A 19,928-nucleotide genomic window follows, 5' to 3' on the forward strand; every position below is an offset into this window, starting at 1 on the left:
ATGCCAACAATGTACTGGTTCCATTTTCTCAAATGTGAATATTTGCTGGTTTTCTCAGTTTTCTGTGATAGTAAATGGAATATTTTGTCCTAGATTTTGAAGGCATCACTTTGGACTCTCATTTTTCTGATTTTCTGACTCTAAACGGATGAATCGATAAAATATTGAATAATTATAATCGTTTATTGCAGCTACAATTGGGCGATATGGCCAAAATCTTCTTCCCAATATAGGTAATTTACTATCTAGATAACACTTTATATTACGATATAGCATGTTTTTGTTTATGTTTAAGATCATTTTTTTGACATTTTTAGGCCTTCATTGACAGGACAGCTGAAGACATGAAAGGGGAGAGAGAAAGGGTGGGGGAATGACATGCAGCAAAGGGGCACACTTTGAATCCGACCTGTGACGATTTCCTGCATGTCTTCACCCCTCTCTCCCCTTTCTCACCTAGCTGTCCTGTCAAAATTAAAGGCAGAAAAGCCCAAAAAATAATCTTATATATATATATATATATATATATATATATAATAATCTTTTGGCCAATTTTTGTATACTCCATAGTAGAATAACAGTGCCTCTACGGTCAGTATCCACAGTACACACACTCTCTAGTGCACTCACACTCAGAACTTAATTATATTAATCATTTTATTAAGAACTTTAGTGCAAAATGAGTCTAACGTGCAAGAATCAGAACGTAAAGAGTCTATATGGAAATGATATAGAAAAATATGATAAGACTTTTTATATCATTTTGACGATATACAGTGTATCGTCATATCACCCAGCCTTGGTATGTTTTATAAACATTTTTTTTTTCAGTTTTACTTAATATGGAACAGGTAAGATTCAGATCTTCCCCTCCATGAGAGAATATCCTGTCTGGTTTATAAGCTTAGACTTACAAAAGTAAATATTAAATGCCCACCATTGTCAGCAGCTATCAGTGCCTATATATTCTTCTATGAGCACTTTGACTGATTAAGCTTAAGCCCAGACCTTTTGTTAGCCTGCTGACTCACTACTGTGTCTCAGACCCCCTGGACTCAAAGACCCCCTCCCCTCTGTAGTAGAGAGTGTTTGTGTGTGTGTGTGTGTGTGTGTGTGTGTGTGTGTGTGTGTGTGTGTGTGTGTGTGTGTGTGTGTGTGTGTGTGTGTGAGAGAGAGAGAGAGAGAAGGGGGAAGCTCTCAGCTGCCAGAAATTCCTAACCTGACAGGGTGCGCGCGCGCGCGCGCACACACACACACACACACACACACACACACACACACACACACACAAACACCTAGTAGCCTATATCTTAAATAGAGGAATATTACAAGAGAAAGACTGGCTTTAGGCTTCTACTGGGATTTAGTGGATGGCTGGCTTTGTATTTTTAAGAAGAAAAAAATATTCATTCATATTCATATAGCATGCACATTTTCCACTGGTAGCCTATAACCTGTTTATTACAATAATACACTTCTGTTTTACACAAATAATTGTAAGTAACATAAGTGCAGCTGAACACTGTAAGCTAGTTTTAAAAAAAAGTAATGTGCTGTTGTATAACCAAAAGTGAACCACAAATCTCTGTGCTAACTGAAGTTAGAAGTAAACACACAAATGCAAATAAAGGTTTAACAGTTATTACTTCAAAACTCATATGACTAATTGCCAAAGCTTTAGGACAAGATACAGGACAGGCTTGTGAAAGAAGCTTTTTCCCTGACTGGGTCTTACCTGCTTTGAAAAGACAAGTCGAGGGCTATAGTCCCACAGGAACCGCCGCAGTCGGAGCGAGAAACATTTGTCTTTTCCCCCCCCTGAGAAAGAACTAACTCAGCCCGCAGAAATGACTTTTCTTAGCGTAACATTTGAACTGCTCGGAAAACTGGAGCAAACTCCTTGCAATACGTTTTCAGGAATGATTAGTTGACTTAAATGTTCCGGGTTGCTTTTGAGTCGTACAGTCGAGGGTTTGAGGAAATCTAGCAAGCTTTAGATAAAGCTTTTCCGGTTATGACTTTCAAAATAAAACCCATCTTGTCCAGCGTGTTTTAATTTAAATGAGGGTGAAATTATGTTAACGGAAATATTCCTTGAGAAATATACTGTCACTATTTATTTATTTCATGGCATTTAATTTCACTCATATGCGCACATGTTAAACCATTCTATGTGTTAGACAGCCAATACATAATTGTATTCCTCGAGCGATACAGTGCTTTTACTTTGAAATCAAAATGTTATAATTTCTGGAAATGCGGTTGCTGCTTACGCTTAGCAAGATTTTTCTTTCAAATTTCCAAGAAGTATTAGATGAACTAAATCAAAGTTCCGGGTCGTGAACGGCTGGTTACAGCTGCCCCCTGCTGTCCCTTCAGTTTTGCCATACAGTATACAAAGATACAAAGACAAAGATGTGATTTTTTTGTCTATACTTGGTAGTAAAAAATACAGACACTCAGACAAAAATGCCCCCATTGAAACTCATTAAAACTTCCAGTCTAGAACCATGGCTTCAAAATTGTGGTTTTTACGACATTTCTTTCTCCTATTAGCCTTTAAGGCAAATAAATGCAATTTGTTTGGTTTCGACAAGCACTGCATCCCTGCTGTTATGGAGAAGAAGATAAGATAAACATTCATTGATCCCCCAGGGGAGAAATTCAGGAAGAAGAGTGACATTTAAAGGGTTAACATTCTGAAATTGAATGCATATTTGGTAGTTATGATCAGGACTGAAGTTGGTTAAGAGATGTAACTCTGTAGAAAATAACATTAATAAACGATTTTATGGCAGTTTTTTGACCGTCATTTGTGCCTTCTAAGGATTTAAGAGCAACGTTTTTAAAGGGATGCACAAGGGTTACATTTGAAACCAAGGAAAGAGACTGTTAAAGAATACCAAAGTTTTTTATTTTTGTTTCATTTGATGCGACTACAGCTTAGCAATAGTGAGCCTGTTCAAAACAGTCTGGAGGATGGAGTCTCACACGGCATTACACACAGACATGATTCATTCAACCCCAGCACTGTTGAACCCTGGCTGCTCTATTGAAGAATTAGCCAAACTCACAACACTGTCCAAACACAATGACTGGCTACTGATCAGGAGTGGATAAGTAGCAACCAATCTGTCCACAGTGAAATATAGTGCAACAACGAGACAGGATGCTCCGACAAAGCAGGTTTTGTGGATGAATTTAAAAAACTATGAAGTGTAGCCCAAAATTAGTAGCAGTAATAATATATCATGTATACAAAAATAAATGCTATTCTATACAAGCGGTAGAGAGGGGTATGGACAGTACATACTGTACTTACATACACTTCACCCAGGGCAAAACAGGACATTGTCACACAAAAAGCACTGTAGAAATGTCAATGTTGTACTTTAACAGTCTGACTAGTAACAACTCCTCTTGAACTGCTACTCAACTGTCCCCTGCACAGAGAGAATAATTAGATTTATAAAAATTAATTTAGAGTGATAGGCAGTATTTCATTTATGAGAAACAGAAAGAACATTGGACTAAAACTACAGAGTAGGGATCGGTGCCATATATACAAAAACAAGCAAAAACAGGACTATTTTCAAGATAGTGATTATACTCACTGCATCAGTTAAAAATACATACATGTCCCTTTACATACAAATGAACGGAGTACAATGGTATTCGTATACATACATAATAATTGAAAGACAATCGCCACAGAACTCATTTTGAAAGAAAAAAAAAGAAGAAGCTTTTCCTCTGACGTACTCCAGTTAAGTTATATATTAATCAGAGCCAGTAAAAATCTGCAAGGTTCAAAAGTCCAGAGGCAAAATTAAATCGAAAGAAAGCCCATTTTTTCTGATCAAACCTGTCAGTGTAGAGGCGCCAATATTGAACCAGTTAGTGGAGACATTTTATTGCATTTTGACAAGCACCTTGTTGACTAGGGGTGTAAAAAAAAAAAAAAAAAAAAAGATACACTTGAGTATCGCGATATTTCATTTATCAATATTATAGCGATTTTCAAACACGTAATATTGATTTTTTTTAACGTTGCATGCTAAAATATTCATGTAAGACAGTTCACGTTTACGTTGTGTTTAAACCACTAGTGTCCTTGCCTAGCAGTGCCTGACTTTTTGCTACAAGCTAACAACGTAGCTATGGCTGAACTTTGGCCTACTTTAGCATATAAAAATGTGCTCACTAAGAACCTGTGAACCACAATCCCAAACTGGCAGTTTGATTTTCTGTGTTCTGAATTGTTTACCTAAAGTAAACTTCTTTGACTTTTGTGCACATCGTGTCTTTTTAATATTAGTTTTTCTAAAATTATACTTTAAAAAAAATCCCAATATATTGAAATATATTGTGATATATTGAATCATGACCCGTGTATCGTGATACGTATCGCATCGCCAGATTCTTGCCAATACACAGCCCTATTGTTGACCTAAAATGTGTTCCATGTAAAAAGGTAGAATTCCTTTTTAAGGGCCCCCCCCCCCTCCCCCAATGCATTGTTTTGGTCCTTGGCTCTTTATGTCACAACATCAATTGGTTTCAGTTACTCAACAATAGGATCCTCTTTCTCTAACTGGTTCACAAAAAATACTTCCAACACTGAGAGGTTTGATTAAGACCAATTCCTATTATCTGAAACAAATCACTTCATTCATACAATGTGATTATATGAGTCTGGAACCTTTATTATTTATTTATTTATTTAGTTTGTTTATTTGCAAACTATTGCTCTGCCTGGGTTACAAATGCAGTTAATTATTAAACAATAGTCTTGGGTGCTGGTAATACAAAATATATATTCTCTATGTACATGAGGACAGTGCATATTTAACCAGCTGTGTTTGGACTCATTCAAGCCATGCGCGAGCAGCTGCTGGGTGACAAAGACTGGTCTCTTAACGCAATGACTATTTACCTGATAGGAAAAGGCTTTCTCTTTTCTCTCCCCCCCCCCCACCTCTGCCTCAAGTTAAAAAAAGGGTTCAATACAAAACTCAAGCGCACACACAGACGCACAAGCAAAGTATTGCCTACTCACGTTCGCTCACAAGCACACAGGAAAGCTGATACACAAACACTTTACATAACAATCTAAAAAATATAATTATTTGTCATTTCTTTTGACTTTGTGTCCTTGGAAAAGCAGTGTGTAAAATGTTTTGTTCTAGCCTGTATTCCCTCAAGAGGCTGTACACGGAGCTACTGTCTGACGGAGCTCCGGCTGAGCTCACCGTGTCAGTGCAGAGATGTCCGTCAACGCTCTTCAGATCATGTTGGCTTTCTTGCACCTCTTCTCACCTTCAAAAACGTGGAGAAAATGAAGGTAGATAAGCACGTTTGGGGAACCTTTTCTCACTCTGACAACAGTCGCAGGGGTCAGAGGTTGAGAATGGGGACGTCAAAGAGGTCACAAAGGCCTTCTGTCTCATCCAGGTTGTATATGTAGTCGTGGTCGCTGGGTGGAGGGGACAGACGCAGGAGAGGCGAGAACACTGGAGAGGAAACAGACAGAACGAGATGACACATCCAGGATGCATAAGAGGAGGCCATGAGTCAAAGTGCTGACCTGAATTAAAGGTGCACTATGAGTTCCTGCATGGTTTCAGAGCAATTTCATTTTTGTCTCAAATCGTAGGAATCTGTCCTTGATCCACTAGCTGGCCGCCCCCTGAATACACTGTGAAAAAGCCCGGTCTCGGGAGACAACACAGGGGTCGTAAACGTCAAACAAACACTAGGGGCACAGGCTGTGCACCAACACACAACAAACCATTCCAGTCAATCACAGACAAGATGGGAGGGGGAGGGGGTGGGGGTTAGAGACAGTTAGTCATGACAGTTACGGAAACATGGGGGGAGGAAGGGCGAGCTTGCTCTGTTTTGTTTGGCATTTACTTGGAACGTCAACAGAAGTGACGTCATGCAGGAACTCATAGTGCACCTTTAAATAGGACAATGTGCAATGAATTGAATGTTTAAATTGTGATTACGATTTCGGCTCTTGACGATCACAAAAACAGAGTCATTGAGAAAAACGATTATTTTGCACATTACGGTTTGCAAGCAAACTGCTATTGGTCTTAAAAAAGTTCAAACGGGAAAAGTATAAAGAGGAATTTCCTGGGTCTACGTCTTTTCACTGTTGATTTGTTTTACTGTTTTTTCAATTCAGTAATTGAGTCTTTCCAAAAGTCAATGAGTAAATCATGTTAAATAATCATGATTTCAATATTGACCAAAATAATTGTAATAAGATCCTAGATTATATTTTCCATAATCGAGCCCTAGTATTAAATAATCTTTGTTGTACAAATAATACAGACATAAAATCAATTCACGACTTTCTCAAACTCTTTTACAGTAATTGTCATTTGCTTCTCCATCCGGGTGTCTGTAAACAAACTCACCTTCTGATGACATCAAGTCTTCCAAAAGGTCTCCACTCATGATCTCTGTGAGAAACAGAGAAAAGGACCATCAGTCTGCAGGACACTGAGAAAGTAGTACATTGTACACACAGTTATTTATGGAATACTCAAGAGGAATTTACCTTTTGTTGGATCAAACATTTCAGAGAGCTCTTTGGGGAAGTCCAGCACTAGAAGATAAAAACACAGCAAACATTTCAGCTTCATTACATTACACTTAACCTTTGTGCCTCACTTTAAAAAGTTTTTAGTCATCAGTCCTGATTATAACCAAATATTCAGAATGCTAACTCTTTGTTTGTTAACATAATGCCACGGTTGTTTTTTAGGGCTTTTTTTAAAAAGGCCTTTATTTGACAGAAAAGGGGAGAGCGAGGGGAATGCCGTGCAGCAAAGGGCCACAGGTCGGAATCAAAACCACGGCCGCTGTGGTAAGGAGTCTTTGTACATGGGGTGCACACTCCGGGCGCCCCACCACTGTATTATCATTAGTGTTTTATCTTCACTAATGGGATCAATTTGGTTTTTTAACCCCTCAGTCTGGTATTTGTAGAGTCAAACTGAGTATCTGTTTGACTCTACAAATTTTATTATAGACTTATTATAGGAGCTGAGGTTGAACTTCCAAAATTCGAAAGACACCAAAATCTATTTCATATGCATTAACACAGCCAAAATTATAGAACCATTTAAAATGACTAGGGCTGCTCCCTCTTAGTCGATTAGTCGACTAATCGGTCGTTTTGGTTTTAGTCAACTTAGATTTCTTTAGTCGATTAGTCATGTTTTATGCGTTTTTCATGCTGAATGACTTATTTCCAAGAAACGTACCAGCACATCTCTGGTAAACAAGAATTAAGGGTTGACATTTTACCTACCTTATTTTCCGGACTATAAGTCGCGCTTTTTTTCCTACTTTGGCTGGTCCTGCGACTTATATATCAAAATATATATAATTGAACATGTTTTTAAATGTTAATTCATACTGAAAACATTACCGTCTACAGCCACGAGAGGGCGCTCTAGGCTTTTGACAACTAGAATGCTGCTGCTAAAGACAACTGAGAAAGAAAAGAGAAACTGCAGGTGTCACTACCCAAAATGAGTAGAGTGCAGCTTTGAGTTGCGCATGCGTCACTTTGCGACGAGTGCAGATGTGAGTTGCGCATGCGTCACTTTGCGACAAGTAGCCTACAAGATGCTAACGGCGGTTTGAGCTAACGTTAGCAATCAAGTAGCCTACTAGATGCTAACGGCGTTTTTAGCTAACGTTAGCAATCAAGTAGCTAGCCTACTAGATGCTAATGGCGTTTTGAGCTAACGTTAGCAACCAAACAATCATAGATAGCTAAAACGTTTTTGAAATGACTGCTAGCTACAAGTTAGCAATCAGACACAAAGACTGTCAATTTAATGGCGTTTTGAGCTAACGTTAGCAACCAAACAATCATAGATAGCTAAAACGTTTTAGAAATGATTTCCATCTTCTGTTATTGTATGTAAAGAGAAAAGTTTATTATTTTACAGATTTCACAAATTTCAGTAAGACACGTTATGCCGTAAACAGTTTAAATCTGACCATGCGCAACTCACATTTGCACTCGACCAAAGCCGGTCCTCGGCTAACATCGGGTATGACACGTTATGCCGTAAACCGTTTAAATCTGAGCATGCGCAACTCAAAGCTGCACTCTACTCATTTTGGGTAGTGACAGCAGGTAGTAAAATATGCAGCCCGAAAACGGTAATCGAGCAGCAGAAAGAAAGTTTGAAATGAGGGAGAAACTTGTGAGGGACTGGCGAAAAGGTGACTCTTGCTGCAATGAAGAAAACAAAGAAAGCTAATCGGCTAATGGCGGGCTGAAAGCAAGATGGCCAGAGCTGGAGGAACGAGTCGGGAGGGGCTTGTCAACGGTGCAGCTACGTCTCCACGCCTTTTAATCCATCCATGCTCCACGCCCTGGTAGCTAGTTGTTCTGGGTGCTATTATATAGTTCAATAACTGTTAATGTGTTACGTTAACAAACCGGACACCTACCGTATTCAGCCTGTTGTTCTCTGTGCTATTGTGTAGTTGACAGATGGATTTATTTATTCTAAATAAATTCGACTTATAGTCCGGTGCGACTTATATATGTTTTTTTCCTCTTCATGACTCATTTTTTGACTGATGCGACTTATACTCCGGAGCGACATAGTCCGGAAAATACGGTAATAGATATCACTGTGAAACCTACTTTGATTAAGGCAATTATTTCTTGTATTACACGTTTTCTGAAATGTTTAAATATGCAAAGGAGGCATTATCTTATTCAATATATGCATCCTTTTGCATGACTCTTTGCGGAGAAACTCAGATTTACAGATCTGTCTATTAAATCAACTAATCGATACAATTGAATGAGTGTTAGTCGACTAAGAATTTCTTCAATCGAACACAGCCCTAAAACTGACAAAGCCAAAAATGTCCCAATTGAGGCACAACGGTTAATGGAATAAATATAAAATGTCCTTATAGAATGTCTTATAGTCCTGCATGGAAAGAAGCCAATTAAAAGAAGGTTTATAACCAATATGTCAAAGACACTATGAATGCAAAAGTAATGAGATAGATAGATAGATAGATAGATAGATAGATAGATAGATAGATAGATAGATAGATAGATAGATAGATAGATAGCATCACCATCCATCCTCAACACCTTTATCTTTCTAAAGTTGCATTTCAAAAGAGTTCGGCAACATGCAAAACTCACATTCAGAGGGATTTGACTTCATTGGTTCAAATACTGCAGAGGCAGATGAAGACGCAGACCCATCCAACGAGGCAGAAGACTGTAGTTGCTGGGTAACTGCAGCAGGTGTATCTGTTATTGGGGTGAGTGGCGTGGTGCTTGTCACTTCTAAAATAAAACATGTATAAATAAAATAATGCTGGTTGTTGGCATTATATTACCGTACATCACAAATGGTTCAGTGTAAAATACAACAATAAAATAAGGTGAAATGTAGATATTTTTGAGAATTTTAGTAGGGTAGGGTAGTCCAAGTCTCGTAGTCTACAAGACTTGGACTTCCCTACTGTAATTACTTAGTCTACAGTAGACTACAAATGTGCCATATTTGAGCTCACAGAGCACTCATTGGTACCTGTCAGTGAGGCAGTCTGGTTGGCTGCTGGAGCCGACGTCGTGGCAGGACCAGGTTTTGTAGACGTTGCTGCTTTGGAGACCTGGAGGGTGGAAAGACCAAGGAAAGAAAAAAAGAGAGGAAAGTCTTTTCATTGTGAAAATAGAAAATAAGGAACACTGGAAATATTGCCGTCTTGGGATCAATGTATTTTTCTAATCTTCTTTAGTGTTTCACTAAAGAAAGCCGTCTTATCATCCAGTCTCTTATAGTGAACTGATGAATACGTAGATAGAGCTAATTGCATAGAGAAAGCTGATATCTGTGTGGACCTGGGAGGCAGCAGTGGACGGATGAGAGGTAGGCGTCGTTGCTGGGAGGCTTTGAAGGATGTCATCTGGAGGAGGGACGGGCAAAACAACAGGAGAGGCACTGGATGGGTCCTTATTGACCAGCAAAACCTCAATGGGCCCAGATGCACTCTTGAGACGGATCTGGTATTTCCTCTGTCCGTTGAGGACCTGGATAAGAACACGTAAACCCAGTCTGAGACACAAGACAAAAACAGTAGCTGGACCTAAGGAGCCTACAAAATGCACAAGCCACACACACATAACTTACAGCTTCTGGTATGGGGACCTCTAGTTGTGTGCCAATGGGAGCCCGGATTGCAAGGAGTGTGTCACCTGAGGAAGGACAGGCAAGTGACGAGTGATGGAAACTGTGTTTGAGACTGTCAATGGAAGTGTCACAGAAAAATGTCTATTGTCTATTGAGCCTCTGAAATAATTACCTTTGAAAGCTCCACAGAGGTCTTCATGTTTTATATATGCCATAGTATGAATGTGTTAAGGGTTCAATTCCAATAACGCTCATCTCAACAATGCACCTTCGCACACTGGCATTACACATGACCGGTTGTGGAGTTGTTAGCAAAAGCCATTTCATCTTCAAGTTGGATGGTCAACTAAGGACATGATGGTTTGATGAATACTTCATATTTATTGACAGACTACTCCAAAAACATAGTACTGCACTTTCGTAAAAGGGGACCCAGATTAAAAAAAATAGATTGTTAAATTGAAGCAGCAGAGACAGAGATATCCTGACTTTAAAAAGGAACGCCGACTTATTGGGACTTTAGCTTATTCACCGTATCCCCCAGAGTTAGATAAGTCCATACATACACTTCTCATCTCTGTGTGTGTCGTAACTCTGACACCCCCACCGCTAGCCTAGTTTAGCCCAGATCCTGGTGGTTACTGGCTCCAACTAGCCTACTGCGCCGAATAAGTGACAAAATAACGCCAACATTTTCCTATATACATGGTGTGATTTGTATAGTCACAGTGTGTACAAATAACAACGTCACATGAGACACAAGCCATCTTCTAACCGTATACATACTAGGAACTATATTCTCAGAAGGCGAAGCAGCTGCTACTTGGGCGGACTGATTTGCTTATAGCACCTGAGAAGCCCTGTGGTGAGGAGCAGAGAGTAGCAGTGCTTCGCCTTTCTGAGAATATAGTTCCCAGTTTGTATACGGTTAGAAGATGGTTGCGTTTCATGTGACCTTGTTATTTGTACACGCTGTGACTATACAAATCACAACTGTTGGCGTTATTTTGTCACTTATTGGGAGCAGTAGGCTAGTTGAAGCCAGTTACCTCCATCTGGGCTAAGCTAGGCTAGCAGTGGGTGTGTCAGACGGAGTTACAACACACACGGAGATGAAAAGGGTACGTATGGACTTATCTAACTCTGGGGGATACGGGGAATAAGACAAAGTCTCAATAAGTTGGCGTGTTCCTTCAAGCTTCAAAAACTCTGGATCCCAGAACTCCATTTATGAAACTAAGACGTGTTGAGATTGGATATGTCGGGGATTAGGGTTAACCCTAACCCTGGTCTCCTTTAGCACCTATGGACTTCTGAATGAGCCTACAAATTAAATTAATATTCTCCATTAAACAAGGTAAAAGTTACAGTACTTTACTTATTGGATGGGCCCTTCTTACAGCTGCCACAGCTCTACTGATTTATAATCAAACATAAATCCACCAATTTTCCAGATCAAGATTTACCAGTCACGAAGAGTACTGCTCAACTTGTGACAATGGCTCATTAATGTCTTCTGGGGCTCTGGAGAAGTGTTGATCTACATCTCTGAAAAACCTATTCTAGCTATAGCACACACACAAACACAGAGTGTGCAGTGAAGGATATGGGCTGTTGTTGGAGTCGTCAGTGACATTCTTGATGCTCTGCTGGACCCAGACTCTCTGCTGGTCCAGCTCGTTTTCCCTGAGAGCCAGGTCATCTAGCTCGGCCTTCAGATCAATTAGCTTATCGGCGATCTCTCTGGTGTTACATCCTGGACCTACACCCCTGCAATACAAAAACAAATACAGTACATAGTCATGTACAGTCGGCAGGTCAAGACCGCTTCACACACTCATGAGCACACTTGGCGTTTCCCATTAACACCCTGCTTTAATATTGATATACAGCTCTGCAGATTCATTCACATTCCCTTTCTCTTGGCTACTGATCAATATGCCTTGTATTAAAGTGTGGACAAAACAGATATGTCAGGACTACAGCTGCATTGACGGGGAACATTGTTTATGACAGTTGTTGTAAGTTACTATGGCTGCAACTAAGGACTATTTTGATAATCGATTAATCTGTAGATGATTACTTTGATTAATTGATCATTAATAAAAAAATAAAAAGTGAATCATTTCCAGCATTATTTTCAACAAACAAAACATATTCCTCGTCTACTTGTACAATGCTCTTTTAACATTTACAGTTACATACCATGTTGTCTTAGTTCAAATTGACACTACGATAAAAAAATGAAACAGATGCAGCAATGCACTGAGAATAAATGATACATGTCACGTTAACAAACAGACCAATTCAGTTTAAGCCTACATTCTAAATGTGTACCCAGTTGCAGCGAACGAACGAGAACACGAAGTAAACATGGACCGAATCTGTTGCTTAGCAATGCCATGAACAAAACTGTCCACATGTCTGAACAAATATTGCTCAGTTTCTGAAATAAAGGATTCACTTTAGACTGTCTCTGAATGGCATGAAATATTCCCAAAACTGTACGTTACGTTATACTCCAGTGTCACTCTCTGATCTCATGTCATAATCACTGACCAAATTTGTTGGCAACTATTTCTATAATCGATAAGTAGTTGCAGCACTAGTGATTACCACAAAGTTGGAATTTTTTTTTTTTTTTTTTTAAATTACATTTATTATTAAGTGAGTCAACAAGATCCACAGCAATATTTTCTGTTGTTGTTGCAATGATGAATAATAATGAACAGTATTGTGAGCAGTACTAACACACCTGCCCAAAAGTCACACACATGCACGCACACAATCTGGTGCACTTTGACAGAAAAAAAATTGTCTTTAAGCAACGTTGTGCTCTAGTCAACAAAGTAATCATGATTTAAAAAAATAAATAAATAAATTCACACCCACAAAGCATAGTAAACAAGACAGTTTTATACAGTTTACAAGTGGTCAAAAGATAAAGTCTTGTAAGTCTTAGTCGTTTGACGTTTGCTGGAAACATGGCTGAACTTACCAATGTTTACAGCACCTCACATTTTTAGAAACGTAGCTATTCCAAAGAATAACACATAAGCTAACATAAGCCCATGCAAAGATAACATGACATCAGCAATTAGTGCCGTGATCCTCAGATGAATCAGTTTCTGAGCCATTTCTCTGTAGAATATGTAGGTGTTGTTTAACAAGGTGGAAGAGTAGAGTAGGGGGGGGGGGGGATTGGTGCTTGCAAGACACACATGTAGTGGCATGGTTTTAGATAGTTCAGCCCTGTCATTATGTAAGCACAATTACTTTTCTGTGCTGAAGACCTGCCTTTTCATGACGGCGGTATATCTGGTACTTATTTTGTTTAAAAAAAATAAAATAAAAAGGAGCATCTTTCCACATTTGAGGAATTAAAAAAAGTACTGTGTACTTACTTCCACTGGATGCTGTTCTTGGACTTCTTCTCGATCAGTCCAATTCCCTCCAAAACATTAGTGATATCATAGATACGTCGTTTCTGTCGCACCGCCAACGTGTCTGCAGCCTGGGTGACAGGACAAAAACTATTACAAATACAATAAAGATTACTGTCGGCATCTCCTTCAGTAGGCTCATAACTTATATACCGACAAAGGGAAACCGCTGTAGCTCTGTACCAACGGGTTCAATGCCCTGCAACAACGCATTGTTGGGTACAGCAGTGTAATTTCAACTTCCTTTCCAGACCAACCTCTTGGGGTTTAACAAATTTATGATAAGTAACCATATGGCGGGTGCTGATAAGTATAGGGAAATGTGTTCACAGACTTGCTGAATGACAGCTTATAAAACGGCACGGCTTTCTATTTACCAGTTCACATAACAATTTTTACTCATGCAAAACAAATATCCAGTTCAATGTGGCTTTGGGAGCCACACTGAATGTCATGTTAGTTACGTTTTTCCCAGCAGTGTCAACATATAGATATATTCTAGTCAGAGCAGTTTTATAAGTTTTATAAAAAGACAGTTATTCTTTTTATAAATGACACAAAGTCATTCTTTTTTTCTGTCTTGGACACATTTTATTGAGAGAGGGATTCACGTGATTGCTCAAAGTCAGTTTGTTTCAATATTGATACATGGCAGTGTTTTTATGGACAGGTGAGAAGGAAAGAGAAAGACTGAAAGACAAAGCACAGTGCCAACATCACGAGGGTCAGAAGCGTGTGTTTATGTAATATGTAATATCTGGTGGCATTGACTGTGACGGAGAACACAGCTAACGCTGGTTAATGTCACGTTATATGTAATTAATTAGCTAACGCATTGTAGCAAAACGGATATGCTTTTCGAGTACGTATTGGAAACTAACTGAGTGAATGGATGTCGTTAAGTTACAAAGACGTTATCAATCAGAAAAGAATTGTTCATGTGTGACGATCCAGTGGCGTTAGCACAGAAGGGGACGACAAAAGCTGACCCACTTTTTAAACTTTGAATCTGCAGGGGGCAGTCTGAAAAGTTGACCGGCGTTCTCAAAGTTCAGTTTGTAAGTTAACCCTTACTTTGAGAACGGCCAAATACCATGACACAACTTTAGAGCGTAGGTTTGAAAGTGTCCGACGTGTAGAATAACTACAAAGCCATAAGAGGTATCACCCATTCAAATTAGCCTGTCACACAGCTAGGCTAGGCTAACAGGCATGTCAATTTTTTTTTGGCCTGCTGGGAGTCTGTGGCTGCAGCGAGTCCCCCACAGCTCCCAGTTCGCCTCTATTACTGGCCGACTCTAGCTCCATCATCACTCGGGACCAGCTCTGTAACGTTACTTCCCTCTGCCTTCCCGACCAAACCCAGCCAGCGAGCCCAGGAAAGCACCACCGCAGTCAGACAAACACAAGGCCCGGGAAGTGTGTCCGGTTGCTGGTGCTTAATGAGCTAGTCCGACCTGGTTTGCTCCAAATTATTTCACTAAATCAAGCCGAACAGGTTGAGTATGGTAATTCAATGAGCAAGCATTCGGTGGTGAAGAGAGCCGTTGGCCACGCGAGGTATGACGGGACGGTTCAATCGTCGCAGGGAGCGTCTGCAAATACTCAAATCAATTCAGAAGCGTCGTGTGTTTTTAAAAACTTGTCGTCAATAAATAATTTCTAACCCACCGATTTATTGTATCGTGGTTAAAGATTAATGAACTGCAAGGATTGGTCGGTATTTTCTTTTAGAATTGGGAAGAGAAGGGTTATCCGGATGTGTGTAGGCGTGATACTTTTACACGTTCCCTTACCTACTCAAACTTGAAGAAAACACGCACGTCTCTAGGAGCGTGCAAGGCTACATGCACACTACACACGCGCGCGCACATACACGGCAAAGAACACAATCCAATATCCAATACATGCAAACATTTAAAAACGCTTTCCTTTGAGTTTAAAGTGTTTGCACTACACTGTTTATACTTGCACATAATGTATATTATATACTGTATGGACCTACTAAATATATGGCTACCATACAGTCTATTCTCCATTAGGAACTGAGCAAACTCTACTGATGCAGATTTTGTATTTGATCATGTAGTTGAAAGCCCTGCCAAAAGCTTGTAGGTGTAGTAAACCTTTCAAAGTATGCTATGCTGTGTGTGATTTCTCCATGACATCTGAGCAAACTCCATCTTTTAGATGTATTGAGAGCCGTGGAAAAGGCTTGTGTTAAAATATGTTTTGTTCAGCGAAAGCCTGCTCATTACTAAAACAGTTAAGTATCAGTGCACAGCCATGCATACATTTACTTCAGTAGCTTTTAGTTGTTGCTGTAGAGCTTTTACACAATAACACACAAATAATTACATAACATTTGAATATACATATAATAAGTGAGTACAGACCTTTTAAAGTGTAACTTTCTTTAATTGAATGGCAGATAGAGGAAGTTTTGAAGATAAACATATTAGAAAAACCAAAAACAAAGGGGTAGGACCAGCTTGGCCGCATCACTGCTCTCTCTCTACAGGAACCTCAAAAGGAAATTTTACATGATAAATGCAAAATAACAAAAGTTACCCCCAGTTTTTATTGGATTTTAATGTGAATTTAAATAATATAAAATAATAATGAAACTGTCAAAATGTAGCCTACAGGGAACTCTTTAAAGGAAGTAATGTATCCTTTTTTCTGTTATTATAATATTGAATTATTAGGTTTTATTTATCAGAATTCTATTATTATTATTATTATTAATAATAATTTTTTAAAAGTCATATTCTTATTTTTCTGTATCATTTTAATGAGTACTTGTCCGCTATGTTGTATAATTGAATGTTTTTCCCCCTAATAAATATTGGGGAAAAAGGAACCTCAAAACAGCCTCATGGAGTGTATAAATTGAATTCTCAGAGATTCAATTTAATTGATTCGGCAAACATGGATCCAGTGAACTGAGATACTTAGAATTAAAGTTCTGCTTTTGTCGCCATCACCCACCACTTAAAACATGTCAGTATCTTGTGCAATTTCAATTAAGGCTATTTTGTATCTTTTTCGGTGGAATGCTTATTATATATATACATATATATATATATATATATATATATATATATATATATATATATATATATATATATATATATATATATATATATATAGGTGCAATATAATCTCCGCCTCCAAAATAGTGTTCATATATGTCCACAGTTAGTTATAGCAAAAATGCATTGTTTAATAAGATATTTTGCTGTATTTCCCATAGATAGTATATAAGAATTTCCTAGTTAACGCTTCTCTAATCAACCAGCAGGGGGCGGTATTGCCTAAGAAAAAAACGTCTTAGCCTAAATTAAATTTCGGGGTCATTAGATTCGTGGCTCTGCTTTGTACGTGAAAGAAAGAGAACAACCACATACAAATATCTATACGATTTTTCCAAATGATTAGGCTTTCACACATATAGCAGTTCTGATACATAACTTAGAAATGAACCATAGACAGCTGAGCCTCATACTCGCGAAAGTGCTTATGCTGTCACACAGCTACAGCTGCAGCAGTCAGCTGATAGAAGTGAACAGGAGCCCCCCGTCTCTGCAGCAGGAAACGCCGATATTCATTCATTCTCAGGTAAATATGCCTTTTATAAGATGTACATGTTCACCAAAACAAAGCAAACAGCGATGCTCAGCTCGACATGTCCACAACAGACTGCCTCTCTTTTATTATTTTTAACTTTCGTACCTTTAAGCGTAAGCTAAACTGCTAGCTAGCCTGGAGCTACATTTACAATAACAAGGTAACGTTAGCTGACAGTTTTACTGTAACAGGGATTAGCTATAAAACATTGGTTTAAGAAACTGCACAGCACTTGACCTTTGCTAGTTACAGTTTAACAAGGCATTAGGGCGAGACGCTATAGGCAAAAAAAACAAAAAAACATTGTTTTTTCATGCACTGGCAAATTTTTAGATTTTGATCTATTTTGCTTCCATAAAATCAGTTAACGTGGGATTTGGATGGTGTAACACTAATTAGCTTACATATCGAGATTGTTAGGGGGAAATTAAGAAACTCTATGTACTTCTTCCAAGTGGTAGTTTTTCATTAAAACATAACTATGACTCATGTGTAAAGTGCATGCCAAATTAATCAGAGCACACAAAGCCAAATTGTCTCCTAAAATATCACATGACCGGTTGTTGACAAACGATAAGTAAGCGTGTAAAAGTTCATTTTCTAAACGGACTCCGGTGGTGAAGTGCTCACTCCACATAAGACACACCGCCGGGTGTTGTGCCAAGTTCTGCATCCCTGCCTGCATGAATTGCTAGGGCTGCACGATATGAGGAAAATATCTAATTGCGATTATTTTGACTGATATTGCGATATGATTCACGATATTGGAGGGAATGGTCGTTTTTGTATCATTATTCTCATTTTCATAGAAAGAAATTAAAATGATTATAGTGTGATTTTTGTGAGGATCTGTACCAAACAAAGATGTTTTCTGTAGTCTCTAGGGTAGGATTTGTAGGCCGGGACATCTCTGCAGCACCACAATACTTGATTCAGAATGGTTTGACACATATTTTGCCTTTAAAAAAATATTGCTCCCCCCTGTGATTTGGATATTGCACTATTCCATATTGCGATTTTGATACAATTACGATTTATTGTGCAGCCCCACTAACTACTCTGAACCGGAACACCAGCTTGGTTTTTACGTCTTTTGACCTCAGTTCACCAAATCAATGCTTACTCACATACATTTCCAATTTTTGGGACTTTAGAGGGTTCTACTGAACTCTAGTCGTTATTAATGAAACTGTCTGCTGATGATTATGAGAAGAGCTGTAAAATCAACAAAGCTTCACTTAACTCCACCTGATTGTGCCAGCGATAGCCTATTTCATCATCAAATGTAGCATTGTTTGTTTGTATTTCATTGTATTTCGGTTGGTTTGTCTGTTTTGTTGTTGTGAAAGGCTTCATAGTCTGGAATAATATTTAAATTTAATTGAAATGATAAAAAGGGATATCTGAAATCTCCTCTTTAACAACCTTTGACTCTAATATGTCAAGAAAATGAAACAAGAATCTTGAACCTGGCTTTATCCAATGATCAGATTTCTGTTTTGGAAATGGATGTGTGGAAGTAGCACACATTTATTAATAAGATAATGCCATGATTTTTTTTATTTATTTATTTTTATATATTTTTGGGGCATTTTATGGCCTTTTAATAGACAGCATAGCTTAAAGACAGGGAAGGTGAGACAGAGTGGGGACGAACCTGGGCCACTGTCAAGGACTCAGCCTACATGGGGCGCACACTCTACTGGGTGAGCAAGAGGTCGCCCCCTCAGAAAACTTGTTCTACAAAAAACAATTGTCATAGTCTAAGTAATCAACTGGGGAAGTTTCGTGGTGATATCTATTAGGCTAGTTCAAATGTTTACCTTATTCACATGTAGTGTCTCCCCTTAATGAAGAAGTCCTGGTCTCACTGTGCTGCTGCTTGTACTGTATGGGTACATGGGTCTCTACTGTGTCAGGTGGTTCACATTGGTTACTTCACATATTTGGAGATATGACAGCGAGAATGATGGTAAACACGTCCGTCCTGTTGATACACGTGTCCAGTCTTATGAGATCCAGCACAACAGCTCTGCCATGGAAGTCGTTTTGTTGTAGTTTTATTGACACTGTTAGAGAGGTACTACTTCAATACATGTTTATTATTGAGCTTGTAGTTTGCAGCAGAGATGGCAAAAGTAGTCACTTTCCGTACTCATGTAGAAGTACAGACACTTGTGCTAAAAAATACTCTGGTAAAAGATTTTTAAAGATTATTTTTGGGGGGCTTTTCCCTTTATTATATAGTGACAGTGGATAGACAGAAAAGGGGGAGAGAGATGAGGGATGACACACAGCAAAGGGCAGCAGGTTGGATTCGAACCCGCAAAGGACTCCGCCTACATGGGGCGAACGCTCTTACTGGGCGAGCTAGAGGCCGCCCCTGATTTAACTTCTTTACTCAAGTAAAAATAACAAAGTACAGGCATGGAAATTTACTTAAAGTAGGAAAAATAAAAGTAGCCTTGCGAATGACAACCATTTTTTTATGCAAAGCTACCTGGACCGCACAAATGTTACTAGAGTGCCAGCTGAGAAACTGCAGCGGACATGGAAAAAAAGGCTCTTTAAATGCCATTGCCTACATTTTAAATGGGGCTGGTGATGGCGCAGTGGATATGACACATGCCTTTGGAGTGGGAGACCCGGGTGCGAT

General features: G+C 38.9%; 3 protein-coding genes across 4 annotated transcripts in view; 1 reads left to right on the top strand and 2 right to left on the bottom strand.

Annotated features, from left to right (window-relative positions):
* elmo3 (engulfment and cell motility 3) overlaps positions 1-1,978 on the bottom strand; it is a 28,700-nt gene extending 26,722 nt beyond the window's left edge. The window contains exon 1 of the mRNA XM_039808367.1: positions 1,736-1,978. The gene's annotated coding sequence lies outside the window, so the exon portion shown is untranslated. The remainder of the gene's footprint in view (positions 1-1,735) is intronic.
* A 2,368-nt stretch (positions 1,979-4,346) lies between these two features.
* On the bottom strand, positions 4,347-13,870 carry e2f4 (E2F transcription factor 4). Of its 2 annotated transcripts, none has more exons than XM_039808511.1 (11): positions 13,796-13,870; positions 13,604-13,713; positions 11,808-11,969; positions 10,372-10,415; positions 10,200-10,264; positions 9,911-10,099; positions 9,600-9,681; positions 9,206-9,316; positions 6,572-6,619; positions 6,429-6,473; positions 4,347-5,513 (listed from the first exon to the last, which is right to left on the bottom strand). In XM_039808511.1, the coding sequence occupies exons 1-11, from the start codon at positions 13,853-13,855 to the stop codon at positions 5,398-5,400; spliced, it is 1,032 nt and encodes a 343-aa protein (XP_039664445.1). In that variant the 5' UTR covers positions 13,856-13,870; the 3' UTR covers positions 4,347-5,397. The 2 variants fall into 2 exon arrangements, with proteins under 2 accessions (XP_039664445.1, XP_039664444.1); XM_039808510.1 differs by having other exon boundaries at positions 4,348-5,513; positions 9,206-9,352.
* Positions 13,871-17,193: 3,323 nt separating this feature from the next.
* c8h12orf4 (chromosome 8 C12orf4 homolog) overlaps positions 17,194-19,928 on the top strand; it is a 30,918-nt gene continuing 28,183 nt past the window's right edge. The window contains exon 1 of the mRNA XM_039808512.1: positions 17,194-17,263. The gene's annotated coding sequence lies outside the window, so the exon portion shown is untranslated. The remainder of the gene's footprint in view (positions 17,264-19,928) is intronic.

Source organism: Perca fluviatilis, chromosome 8, assembly GCF_010015445.1.
Source record: "Perca fluviatilis chromosome 8, GENO_Pfluv_1.0, whole genome shotgun sequence".
Classification (NCBI taxonomy): domain Eukaryota; kingdom Metazoa; phylum Chordata; class Actinopteri; order Perciformes; family Percidae; genus Perca; species Perca fluviatilis.

Bases quoted from the DNA above. Each gene is read 5' to 3' on its own strand.
- e2f4 (XM_039808510.1), bottom strand. From the start codon at position 13,855: ATGCGTTGTTGCAGGGCATTGAACCCGTTGGTACAGAGCTACAGCGGT. The intron at 9,682-9,910 runs GTCCACACAGAT...TCCACCCTCCAG, and splicing joins CGTCCACTGCTGCCTCCCAG to GTCTCCAAAGCAGCAACGTC. The intron at 6,620-9,205 runs GTGAGTTTTGCA...TTTATCTTCTAG, and splicing joins GAAGTCAAATCCCTCTGAAT to TGCTGGACTTCCCCAAAGAG.